The following is a 13,698-nucleotide window of genomic DNA, read 5'->3' as shown; positions in this document are numbered from 1 at the left end:
TGGTCCGCTGAATGCGAATCCGGCCAGTCCATTATTAATAATAAGGACAGCCTGGATTCAGTGACATAGGGCCGTATCTGATACTTGTTGAAAACTCGGGAGTGACGCCGTCGAGTCCCTTGCACCTTGGCGTCTCCGTACATCACCTGACTGAGGGTTCGTCGCTTGATCAACTTGGGCGGTGTCACGTCTTTGTCCACGGGTGATAATCCACAACTACGGAGAAATCACTACACCACACCACCGTTGATACCCAGCACCTCCGTGCTCACCCTCGCAGGGTTTATATGGCTTGGGCAAGCCAACGTAGAAGTCCAGATGCGTGCGCATTTTCTTCGAAAAGTTAAACGTATACGCTAGACCCTTCTCGATCACGACCTTAAACGGTCCTATGAACCGAGGTCCCAATTTTTGACTTTCAGAATACAGCCGCTGCATAAGTAGATAGTTTGTTTCGCGTTTAATTAAACTTGTTATCGGACTCAAATCTCTCTATATTGCTTCTGACCTTGGCATCTGCGTGACCCTTCTGCGTGTTTGGCTTTCAGCCATAGCATTGCGCACCTTACGTATTACGCTCAGTCTCAAAGAGACAAAGCCATCGATTTGCTTGCGAGCCGCAACAGGGCCAGTCGCTCGACTATCCACCAGTATCGAGCCCTGACCACTGCATGGCGGCGTCAGTGGGACGCGAGGGTTCACCAAGCCGTTGATAAGAACGGAGTGAAGCCTGTCGAGGCATGCACTGTATTTTAAATGTGAAATCAACACGTGGGAGCATTTGGCTCTAGCTTTTCGGCGGCTCAGCACATACGCCACGGAGGATTTTCTTTACAACACGATTTATGCGTTCGGTTTGACCGTCGGTCTGCGGATGATCGGTTGTGGGCACGTCTAAACGAGTGCCGAACACTCTGAAGAGGGACGTCCAGAATTTCGCGGGTCTCGATCCGAGACAACTGTATCAGGCAAGCCATGTTGGCAAAATACTTGATCTAAAAACAGCAAAGCTGTAACCCTCACCATCCGTGGTGTCCAGCACCACCGCTAAACTGAGCTATATTGCTCAATGGGTCTACAAAGACCACAATACCCGTGTTGCCCACCTTATCATTAAGACATCCCTTAAGGACAGGCAAACTCGCTAACGGCGCTGCCGTGTTCGGCGCGGACTTCGTCCGTTGCCACGTCTCACATGTGCGTACATAGGTACCAACCAATTTGTACAGCTTGGGCTACCAGTACATCGAGCACAAATTACGAAGCTGAACTGACAAACATGCCTCGTTTACTTACGCATTGCGTGGCTGAACAAATGGATCCTCAATATGCGCTCGCACAGTACAAGGCTGACATGTACCAGCACGAAATGGAAACGGGTGAGGATGCTATTGTAGTCGAACGTGGTACGACAAGAGATTAATGTCTATGTTTGAAGGACTAGCAATACGAATGTGAAGTTGCAAGCTCTATGTGTACACCGAGTCGTCATGCCATTGCGTACCGCAAGTACATACGTTTCTCTATGCCCACTATATCGTGGAGCTATATCTACGATTGGTGGGTCAGATTAGCGTTTACCAGGAATCATCCATAATTCTAACATGATTGCTTCTAGTAGTTTAGATAGAACAGACCAGTGGCTAAGCTGCAACCCGTGCCGCAGTTTCAATATCGGGTCGTTGCTGACGATTCGTGCGCGTCAGCTAACCAAAATCTCACACACGCAGAATGGTAAAATATACAGTGAGGGCTACGCATAGGGTTTCCTAAAATACAATTTAAACGGAGGAAGGTAAGGCTCGTAAATAAATAAGGGTATCGTCAGACAATGAGTTAGAATTACACTATGGTTATTCAGCTAGCAGCAAAATACATATCTGGATTTGTATCGCTTGGTTTTAAAGTGTTTGATCTATCAGTAGTTTATTGGCTATTAATAGTTAGGGATGGTTTTGGACTAATTTAAAACTGTCTAATATACTTCCAGAAAACGTCCAAAATTCCATTCAAAATTCAAAACTATCTAAAACTAACAGACAGAATATTCTCATTTGAGGGTCATTGAGCAGCATTGCGGCACTACTGCACTGCCAGTGCCAGCACAAGCTAGGATACTGCACGAGACGTCGGCGCATTGCTCACTGCCCGACCTGGCAGTAGCTGCAAGTCTCGAGCTCATGCAAGAAGCCTAAGAGAAGGCCAACCGGGACCGCAGCCTCACACAGCTCTAGTTCTTGGAACTGCCGAAGTACGTTACCTCTTTTTTTTTGCCTATGTCCACGATATAGTGCGTGACTGACTTCCCATTTGTGTTGTTCTAGTCAATATCTGTGATGCGCCTGTCAAAGCTGTGGACATGTTAATGCAGGGGAATATGCAGCCAGTGGCCCCGAAGGATGCGAATGAACCGATTCCTTTACACGGAGGAAATTCGCGATGCCTTCATGAAACAATTCGCTCTAGTAAGTTGCTTATTTATCTGACACTGGGTCACAAGAAACTCTACCTCACCGATTTCATGAAGATTATCTTACGTGTCAGTTGCCTGCATTATCCGCCCAATACGCAGACGGTGGCTGATGCCGTTCGTAGTCTTCAGGCGCTGCCGCTCAACCACGACGCATTAGTGATACAATTCTGCGAGGTGGGCTCTATTCAAAGACCGTCTAAAGGGAGGTTGGGCATGCTTGTTTGTGCTGCAAATTAAAGAATGACTTATGGGTTTTTAGCTACAGATTTAAGTCATAAGAGCGCGTTGTATTTAATTGAGGATATCTACACTTTCGGGACACGATTGATGCCTTGCAAGGTTGATGTCATCACTTTGAATTGTGCCATAGTTGATGTAGATATAGGCAAGCCTTTCAACTTTTTCAACTGATAGCCTGTTCCTTCGCTTGGAGTGAATGTGGTCGAATATACTCCAGGCCCTCTCACTGGCTGCTGACGACGTAGGAACCGCAAATACCATTTGAGCTACCTTTTTGAGAAGAGGGTAGCTCTTTTCGTCCTTGGCACCCCAATAATCACGTGGAGGTGCTTCTAAATACTTCATTCGTAGATCTTCACCACCCCTCCGCTTCATGCATTTAAATTTGAGAATCTTGGCGGTCAATTTGGCCATATTCGCAGGAGTTATCAGGCCGCATCGTGGCCGCAGTAATTGCACCGCCTGTGTTTCTTTCCATTCTCACGCTCAATAGTATAGTGATTCCAGGTTTCATCACGCGGGCGTCCGACCTTCAGTGGAGACACTCGAAAACGACGAGATGACCCTGGAGTACGAGGCGATCGCGCGGGATTAAGAGAAGTCCTGGGCGACCGGGACGAAGGGTGAGGAGACCTGGGCGATCGTGTAGGAGTAGAAGCACGTGGAGGACGCGATGGTGTTGCTGAGCGAGGTACTTCCGCCACGGTTGGCATAGGGGGGGATCGTGCTGGTGCTGGTGTCGGAAGGGGTCGAGATGGAGGTGGCGAGTGAGGTGGAGGCGAGAACATCACCCTACGCGAGCCTGTTGCCGGCGATGTAAGATCCTCTGGCGGGCTTAGCGGAGAGGAACCTCTTTGGTAAGGGCTGTAGCGAAGCGTCCTCCATAGTGCCGAGCTGGGGGGCGAGCGGAACCTTCCGAAAGCTGCGTGTAGATCGCGGGGAGTATCCCCAGATGATCTTTGCTGTATGTTCTCCCATTGTGGCGGCCCGCTGCCAGTATCTTCCTCCCTTGTCGCCATGAGCAGAGCCGAATCCTCTCTTTCGCCCGGGTACCTTTGGGATTCTATATGAATTTTGGAATTTTGGATACTTCTAAACTGTTTAAAACGTTTTTGTGTATTTTAAACGTTTTTACTCTTCAAATCTGAAACCATCTCTATTAAAAGTCACACTCACAATAAATAATTGTATGGGTCTCGAGAGAAATCAAATATAAGATAAATCAAATATAAGAGAAATCAATTATGGAAGGGGAATCTTAACCCATGAAAATGCATTAAGATATGCATAACATGGTGAACACAATATATGTTTAGGAAACCCTGCGTTCTGAACGACGAACGCTCGGCAAACTATACTCAGCTTCTTCCTCGAGCAATGAAGGGGCGTTTGCAAAAAAAAACATCAGGGCGCCTCAAGAGGGGCGCAAACAAAGCGGGAGGGTGAAGCCGATGTTAAAGATGTTGAAAGCAAAGCCGTTTCCACTGACGATCCTTGCTTGAAGATTTAGTCTGCTGCCATCGAAATTTCTTCTTCCAAACTTAAAGTGCGTACGAATCCAAAAATGCGCAAGGTTGGACGCCCCCAAACGAAAAGGTATACATTGTTGTTAGCGAGAGGACCGATTAAAAGTGGAATATGACCGCCGAGAACGGTCGGGCTACACCACACTCTTGTGAAACGATTACTTGTTGGATTCTCTTAAGCGAGATAACCAGGATTAGCGGAGCCGCAAAGGCGGCTATCAGATAGAACACCAGCTTCTGCTGATCTTGTCAAGTACAGTCAAGCTGCCAACCAGCGGACGTCGCGTGAAAATTCGATTGAAGGTATTAATCCTAGATACACTCTAACATTCTCCCGTCCAATCTGCTATTCAGTTGTATGAAGGAACATTAAGCAGGCCCGTGGTAGTGGGTTCTGAAGCAAAAACGCTACCCGCAAGCAATGAGTTTGTCGAGTTGGTTTAAATTTTAGGACGTAGAATCTTTCTCAAGAACTATTTTGGAATTATAAAGCGGGTGCAGAATTAAAAGGACGCAGTACAGCTTGGGCTGGACTCACACAAGTGGTTGCGCGAGGAAATATACTGCCGTCGTACTGACAGAAGCATCCATTTAGGCCCTGGTTTACCAGCTTTTTTTGAAAAATTACGTCCCGCTGATTTGCAAAAACTATAATTGGGTACATAGCACCTAGCCTTTAAATATCTTAAACATCTACTGCAGCAACCTGTCTGTCCGTCACACTAAATTGTCGTGCCTGTCACGCTTTTCCGGACAAATCATTGGATAAAATAATTTAAATATTTCTACTGGCTGCCGAGCGCAGCGAAGGTGGCCCCGATTGGCCTAAAAGCTGCCGAGCGCAGCGAGGCGGCCCAAATCGGCACCTTCTGCAACCCTGCTGGCCTATGGGCCCGCCTGAGCCACAATCTGCCAGCCTACCATGCGAGTAGTGAAGCGAGCCGTAGCGAGCGGAACGGAGGCAAAACACAAGGAACGACATTCATTCTTTCCCGCCGCGTAGCGGCGGCACTCGGCTAGTGTGCTTCAGAGCTGCCACGCGTGGCACCCGAGCACGATGTGCTCCCAGCTTAATATGTCTAAACTACCAACTAGCGAGTCTGGTGGTTAAAGATGTAAGAGCTCCATCTTTACTTCCTGAACTGGAGCTAGCCACACCACGTTGATGCCACCAGCACTGAGTATATCACGTATTAATATCTGATATCTTCACAATAGCAACTTTGCCAGCCATTACATACCATTATTTTGAAGAAAAAAAGACGCATAATTTGCATTTGATAGATTTTGCATCCCCAAGTTAGTTATTTCAGCAAATAGCTTATCGCATTTATGAATACTTCAGCTCAAAATTAATCGTAAAACTTTTGCACCTTCGTTTTGGCGGCGTCTGAGCTAGTATTAGTGCGTATTGGTTGATTTTTTGCAAGATGTTGTACTCACTTAATCAGTTAAAAATTTAACAATAAACAATATAGAAAATATAGAGGTGCTGAAAATCAGAAGCCATCATCCGCCTACGAATACAGGAGCCGTTGGCTGATATTTCTAAGTCCATGGTAAAGCAGAACACATGTAGAAAACCTGCTTACAGCAACAACGGTCCGTATGATGCTCTTGTACAGAGCTAATATCAGCTGAAGTTTCATTAATAAAAAAACAGTCCTGCGAAGATATATTGATGTCGAGAACTTTTCCAGAGAATGAAACGAAAAATTGGCTATTGGCATTACTTTTTTATTATTGGAAGTTGCCAAGACTAATACAATATAGTATTGGATTCGCTATCGAACTATCGAAGTCACTTCGATCCCATTGTACATTTTGCTTGATAAGACTGACGCGTTCGTATCGGAATCCACGGGTTAACAATCCGTCCCCAGAATGGTAAGAGTTGTTTCGATAGGAGTTTTCTTTTACAGACAATACGTATGATAAAAGTGCTTTCGGGTAGCATCTGGTCACAATCTTCTCAATATGGCATTACTCGTCAAATATGACGACACCAATATTGATGCCCTCTACACGTAAATCGACTTCTTGGAAAGCGTGTTTTCTTTAAACCGTTGTGGCGAAAATAACTATATTAAATGCTACTTACGAAGCGAAACGTTGTTTTTGTTTGGGGCGGTCGAAGCCCATTTTAATTTACATGTATATGTGCTTCTGTATATTACGCGAGTGCAGAAGTCATTTCGATACAGCTGCACGACCTGCTACACCACAGGATCGCGCTGCTCCTACGTTCTAGCTGCGATGATGCTACTCATTCGATTCAGCAAAGATGGCGCTTTGGCAGCTTTATCAAAACAAAGATTCGCTGGTCGTCCACGGCAGCGCCGTCCGTAAGCGAGCCATAGCCAGCGATACAATGTTTTTAAAGCAACCCAGTTTGTCGAGCTTTTTACCGCATTTCCAGCCAGTCAACCGCAGTGAAATATTGTAAGATCGCTGCCTGTCAGAAAGACCCAGGGTATTTTCGAAAGGAAAAGCTTATTAATGAGCAAAGACACAAAAGGCAAGAAACCCTGAGCTGGCTCCTGAGCTAATAATGATGTGTCCTTCATCATGCTCACCATGTAGTTATAACCGAAATGTGTATTTATCCACTAACAGCTCGTGCAGCGTGCACCGAGCGAAGCAAGCAACAGCGCCGTAATTGACCAGAACGCTGTCGACTTCGGAGCGCGTGTCCAGACGCCCATCACTTCGTTCATTGGATCACTTCGTGCATTGCTGTAGCAACGCAGCCCAAGCGTGATTCTGAGCCGCAATCAGGACGACATCTGTGACGGGGTCACACAGCACCTTGCGCTAGAGGAAGTTATCTTCCGAGAGTTTACAAACTCTCAGTGAACGGCAGTTCACAGGTCCCCTCTTTATTGAAAGAGAGCGAAGTGACCTAAATAAGGTAGATTGTAAACTGAGTATATTTATAGGTAGGTTAAGTTTGGGTTTAATACAAACTATAAGCTACCTATAGAAATGCAATGTCGTTTGACCAATGGTTGGCTTTGAGCGACCTTGGTACCTTGTACCAAATATCCCGGAGTATGACGTGTCATACAGCTGAAGTGTGAAGTGTCACACTTCATGTAACCAGGGTACACTTAGGGCTACGTACCCTGTTACATCCTCCCCCACTTAGGTTCGGTTTACCGACCAATCAGAATGAAGAGGTGTTCGTCACAAGCTCTCATTCTCAAAGTCGAAAACCATCGACTTGGCCGCGCGAGCGCGGCGGAGGCTCACTTCACAGTTAGAGGGTCGAGCAGCAGTTTGTGCGTTCGTCTTCAAGGTCTCCACTTCGATTGTTTACCATGCCTCGTGGCACTGCAAAGAGCGGTGCGAAGACACGCTCCAAGGCTGCTGCCGGGAAGGCGCAAGCCAAGAGCACTAAGTCTCGCGGCAAAGGCTCGGCACTTCAAGAGGCTACTCAGGTGGCCTCCGAGGCGATCGATATCTCGGGTGACGCGGCAAGCGAGCAAGCAAGCGCCGCAGCCCGTTACCCTCGGCCTCAGACAATCGTCCGAGCCCTCGGTTCGTAGAACGTGAGTTCAACGCTGGCAGTGAGGACGATGCCGAGTCCGAGAGCACGCACGATGCTCCTGCGGGTTCTGTGGGAGGGCATAGCCCAGTGCCCAGTGAGCACAAAGATGACAGCGTGCAGTCGCTCGCTAGTGATCAAGGTGATCACAGTCCCAGAACGTCTGTGCGCTCCGAGAGCCCGGCCGGCAAGGCTAAGGGCGCTCCCAAAGCCGGTGGCGAGGAGGAAGAGAATCCTCGCAAACGTCTCTCGCTTGCCGAGGGTCTTGCGCGTGCTAAGGCCTCTGAAGCCGAACGCGCCAAGCCCTCAAAGAAGCGTACAGCCTCTAAGTCTCCACTCCGCGAGGAGAAGGAGCCTCGACGCTCCGATCAGAGTATCTTCGACTCCTCGGATGAAGAGGAGGAGAAGGAGGAGGAAGAAGAGGAGGAGGAGGAGGGTGCTATCGTTGAGCCCCGGGAGGTCTCGAATGACCTCGACCAGCAGCAGCAGGAATTCCGAGCTGCCCAGCGTGTGCGTGGGGGTTCGGTGGTGGCACCCGTCAGCCAGGGAGCTGCCATCAACTCAAGAGGGTATTGGCCTCCCGAGGAGATCTCTGGGGCTGACGTCTTCTTAGAGATTCTCGTCGCACCTCGTGGCCTTGTGGGCGGCCACACTTCTAGGGGCATCTATGAACGAGCCCTTGCTCAGAAAGAACAGTTGTTCGCTGACAGCTTGGAGGCTGCTCGGTGTGTGCTTCTCGCGCCACACCGCATTCCCCTTAAGGACTTCACGACTTGTCGTAAGAAGCCCGAGACCCGGGGTGGTCTCTATCCTCTTTGGGGATACCCCTAGGTTATGCCCGAGAACTGTCCCACGTGGAGTTCTTGTGAGGACATGTTCTGGGCATGAATGGGGACTCTTAAGTACTCACACACGGAGTTTCGGGAACTCCATGAAGATCAGCTACTGTCTCGTATCTTGGACCAGCGTGATATTCGTGTGAGGTTTGCCCACTTGATCAGCAAGCGCATGCGGCCAAGGGACATCCTGAAGCGCGCGGCTTCTAGCGCTCACGATGAGCGCGGGTACGGAATGTATTCATCGTCCGTACCCTGTTCGGGCAAGAAGCCTCGGACAACTTATGAAGCTGCTGCCGCTTCTGTTCCCAGATTGCGACAGCCTTCGGGCAGTCAATCAGAAGCCGTTTAATCGGCTCCCACGAGCCTCGGAGTGGGCATAACCCTCTACTTCACGAGGAGCTGTCGCTTACCGCGACGCCGTTGCTCCTGGAGGATCCGCTCCACGTGGAAGTGGACCTCTCCATTCCGGTCAAGCAGGGGCGGAGGTGCCCTCGTTCGAGTACGAGTACTCGGCGCCTCCCGAAAGCCACTCTCGTCCGAGTGCTCCGACTGCGGGTCCGACACAGGGCCCTGAGGTTGACCGCCTCCGTCAACGTGTCCTCGTGCTTGAGATTGCACTTGGCCTTGGGACTGGCGGTGATGCTGCCGCCCAGGCCGGGAATCAGGTCGAGCTCGCTCGCCTTGCGGGCCGCCTGGACCGGTTGGAGCGTGAGGTTGCGAGCCTGCATCTGCGGGTGGATCGCCGGGCCTCTTCGTCCGATCTGGACGAGGCCTTTCGCATGATCCGACGGATCGAGGCTTTGTTGCCACGTCCGGAGCCGCCTGCGGCACACTCCCAGACGTACGCGTATGGTGCGTACCCGGCGTACTCAGCGTACTCGGCGTATGGCGCCGGGGTCCGTTCGTATGGAGCCCCTCCGACGTACGGTCTTGACCGCAGCCTTGCCGTCCCGACCGAGGCTTGGGTGCCTGCTCCGACGTCCTCGTCGACGACTGTGAGCGGCCCTCGCTTCCAGGGGCTGGGTCAAGGGGGGTCTGCGAGTCAGCAACCCCCTGCGGGTCAAAGTACCGCTTAAGACGTCCAACATAGAACGTCGGGTGCGTCGGAATTGACTTTGGAAGGTCGATGGTGTACGACGCACCATGTCTGGCCAATTCTACAAAAGGTCCGATGGAGCGGTGCTTCAGCTTGTTGCTGCCGACAGAGCTGACAGTAGGTTCCTCATGTCTAGCAACACTAAGTCCCCAACCTCAAATATACTTAAGTTTCCTCTTCCATGTTTGTCTGAGTACTCGTTTTGTTTATCTTGGGCCGCTGCCATGGCATCGCGGACCCTGCTGACAATGCTCAGCTTGGTATCCATAAAGGATTCCACCTGTTTCCGCAGTGAAACTGGTCTCACATCCGAGACCTGGGAGGAAAGGGCTTTCCGAGCCTCTCCCCCACTTAGAATAGAGGAGTCAGTGTCTCCTCGAAGAGTGAGAGGCACTCTGGGGTGGCGGAAGCCGTTCAAGTAGAACGGCGTGAACCCTGTGGACGCGTGCACCCCGTTGTTGAGCGCAAACTCAACAACTGGAAGCTGCGTCGACCACGTACGTGGTGCTGCCGCGCACACACTGCAGAGTGTCCTCGAGCACTCGATTGACGCGCTCTGTTTGGCCGTCTGTCTGCGGATGATCCGCAGTGGACATCTGCAGACGAGTTCCCAGTAAAGGGAACAGCGTTTTCCAAAACGCAGCAGTGAACCGTGGGTCTCGGTCCGAGACAATCGTCTCCGGGAGACCGTGATAGCGGAACACGCCATCGACGAGCAACCTTGCGGTTTGTTCGCCCGTAACAGTGACGAAAACTGGAGAAAGATGTACCATCTGGCTCAGCCGACACACGAACACCAAAATTCCGGTGTTGCCGTGTCCGTCGGCGGGACGCCCAAAGCTGAAGTCAAGACTCATCGACTTCCAACAGTCAGCCGGTACGGGCAGGCTCTGTAGTGGAGCCGAAGAGTGCCCTGCGGGTTTGACCCGCTGACATGTTTCGCATGTCTTAACGTACCGGGCGACCCACTTGTACATGTGGGTCCACCAGAAGGACTGAGAGACCAACAGAAAGGTCTTCTCGCGACCCAAGTTGCCACTGGATGGCGCGTCATGCGCCTCCGCGAGGATATCGAACTTCAGATCCTCTTCGTTGGGTACGACCACCCGTGGAGGATCAGTAGGCTCCACCCGGTAATAGAGGAGACCCTCTTTAAACTCATATCGGTGGAGCCGTGAGCGCTGTCGCGACGAGAGCCAGTCGAACTTCGCGCTCGTTCCGGCCATAAGGAACTTGACGATAGGCGCGACAGCCTCATCGTCCCGATACGCCATGCGTATCCGATTATATAGATCCGTTGTCACCCGCGTGATGTGGGCCGACGCATAGCCAGGACGCCGAGAGAGGGCGTCCGCAAGCACGTTGAGCTTGCCCGGCTTGTATTCGACGCGGAAGTTATATTCCGCGAAGAAGGACAGCCACCTCGCCATCCTTTGGGAGAGGTGAGGCGAGTTAGTCGCCGTCCTCGAGGACGCGTGGTCTGTGTAAATCACAAAAGGCCTAGAGCCCAGAAGGTGAGCACGAAACTTCACAAGGGCATATTTCATTGCCAGGAGCTCCTTGTCGTGGACAGGGTAGTTCCGCTCGGCGGCTTTGAGTTGCCTGGACTGGAACGAGATGACTCGTTCGTGTCCAGCCGTGTCGGCCTGCAGCAATGCACATCGGATGGCGTAATCGGAGGCATCGCAGACGAAGCTAAACGGCTTCGTCTCGTCCGGCAGGGCCAGAACAGGGGCCTCTTGGAGACTGGCCTTGATGCTGTCAAAAGCATCCTGGTGCTCCTGCTCCCAGCGCCAGTCGACGTCCTTCTGAAGGAGGCTCGACAAGGGCTTAGAGAAGCCCGCGTACCCTGCGCTGTACTTGTGAAGGTAGTTGGCCAAGCCCAACCACTTTCGAAGATCCTTCTGGGATCGGGGCGTCGGCCATGCTGCTATGGCCTTGACCTTGTCTGGGTCAGCCCGAACGCCCACGTTGCTTACGAAGCAACCGAGAACTTTAATATCTAGTGACGCGAAAACGCTTGTCGATATTGGCGTAGAGCTTGTTCGCTCGCATTACGTCCAACACTCGACGGAGGTGTCCTAGGTGCACCTCCATGGCCGTCTTGCCTCCTTCGGCACGGCTATGGACGAATATGTCGTCGAAGTACGTCTGTACGAAGGTACGCAAAGGGCGGAACAATTGCGTCACCAGGCGATTAAACGTCGCCGGGGCGCTAGACAAGCCCTGCGGCATGACGAGCCACTCCCAAAGCATGCGCTTGGAGTGCTTGCGCGTGAGCGGGATGTCGCTCTCTCGCATCAGGATTTGGTAGTATCCGTCTACCAAATTCAGCGCACTGTACAGTACGCTCCCGTCCATGTTGTTCAACAACACATCCTTTCGTGGGATTGGTGTTTGGGCCGGCACCGTTGCGTTGTTCAGCTTGTTATAAGCGTGAACCAGACGCCACTTTCCGTTCGGCTTACGAACGCAGAAAGTCGGCGTCGAGTGCGGGGGTTTCGACTCCCGCACCATGCCTGCCTTCGCTTTCGCGGCGAAGAAGGCATCAATGACCTCGCACTGTTCGCGCACGAGAAGCCATTGCCTCGTGACACAATACTTTGTGCCGGGCACGAGATCAATCTCGTGCCGTACGCCTCGATCCGGTGGGAGTTGGGTCGGTGGGTGTTTGTTCACCACGTCCGCATACTCCGTCACCAAAGGATACACCGGATCCTTGGGGTTCTTAAGAATCTCAGAACCAAAGCTCGTCTGACGCTGCTTGTTGAGGTCTTCCAGGGCGTTCTCGTCCAAGACAGAGGAAGCGTTCAGCTCCTCCCGAGTGGTCTCAGGTCTCATGAGCACCATCTCAGCAATCTCTTCAGCCTTGAGGTTGGCCAGGAAAGACTCGACCGTCATTTCCTCGAGGTTCAGTATCTCTGCAACCTCTGGCAATGGTTCCAAGTGGACACCAGATGTCTTGACGGGTAAACCGGTCTCGCCATCGGAGATGTGATAACACTCTTCCACCGGCCTTGTCGGAGGAGCCCGGGCCCTGGACTCCGAGTCGCTTGAAGCGACGTCGATCGGAACGAAGTTCGGATCCGACTTGAGGCGGCGGCGGCGTCGTTGACGACGGCGACCGTGACGTCGGGCCTTGCTGCGCACGTCTAGGGATGTCGGCGCTATGACATCCGAGGCACTCGTGGCCTCGTGTGGTACTGTGGTACTCACACAGGAAGCGTGTTCAACGCCTTCCTCTTCAGTTTAGGTCTGGGCGACCGCGTGTGGCACTGTGTTACCCACACAGGAAGCGTATCCGACGTCTTCCTCTTCAGTTAAGGTCTGGGCGACCGTGAGTGGAGCTCTGTTACCCACTCTGAACACGCTGTTTTCATTGTTCGTGACAGCTGCAGCTGTCTGCGGAACTAAGCTACCCGCTTGTTGGTCTAAGTTACCCAATTGGCCAGCGCCTCCTCTGAGCGCTGCCACCATCGAAACATCCTCGGAGTCGTCATATACGTCGACGACTCCCAAGCATCTGCCGGATACTTTGGTATCCCGGCAGCCCTTGCGGGTGCTCGGGATCCTGACAGAGGTGGGAACATGACTCACCAATGCTCTGTCGGACTGCGCAGGGCGGCTGGCACCGATTGCCTTGCCTCGCCAGTCGATCCAGGGCTCGTGCTTCTCGAGCCAGGGCATGCCCAGGATCATATCATATGGATCCATATCGAGAACAGTGAACTGTTCGAGGCTGTCAAAGTCTTCAAACTTGACGGCCAGATCCACTTGGACGTTGGGGACAGTGACGACCTTCCTGTCGGCCAGTCGCACTGACACTGTCCCGTTGCCCTTGCTTTCTCTCAAAGCATCGAACAACTTGTTGCTGTTGCGAGCAACCGTCTGGCGGCGTGCGAAATTCTTCGACGCCCCAGAATCGATCAAGATTCTAAAGGGATGATCGTATCCCCGTACACATCCGTGTACTACGA

The 13,698-nt window shown here is 51.7% G+C and overlaps 1 protein-coding gene across 1 annotated transcript; it reads left to right on the top strand.

Moving 5' to 3' along the window:
* Positions 1–1,315: 1,315 nt before the first annotated feature.
* Positions 1,316–5,259, top strand: PITG_06567 (uncharacterized protein; the record flags this gene model as incomplete). The annotated part of the gene is made up of 7 exons (XM_002998614.1): positions 1,316–1,406; positions 1,636–1,734; positions 2,325–2,647; positions 3,221–3,336; positions 4,030–4,155; positions 4,499–4,542; positions 5,045–5,259. The coding sequence occupies 7 exons, from the start codon at positions 1,316–1,318 to the stop codon at positions 5,257–5,259; spliced, it is 1,014 nt and encodes a 337-aa protein (XP_002998660.1).
* Between the last annotated feature and the right edge of the window lie 8,439 nt (positions 5,260–13,698).

The sequence above is a fragment of the Phytophthora infestans genome, genomic scaffold, assembly GCF_000142945.1.
Source record: "Phytophthora infestans T30-4 supercont1.8 genomic scaffold, whole genome shotgun sequence".
In the NCBI taxonomy this organism is placed as follows: domain Eukaryota; phylum Oomycota; class Peronosporomycetes; order Peronosporales; family Peronosporaceae; genus Phytophthora; species Phytophthora infestans.
This window is presented reverse-complemented; position numbering and strand designations above follow the sequence as displayed.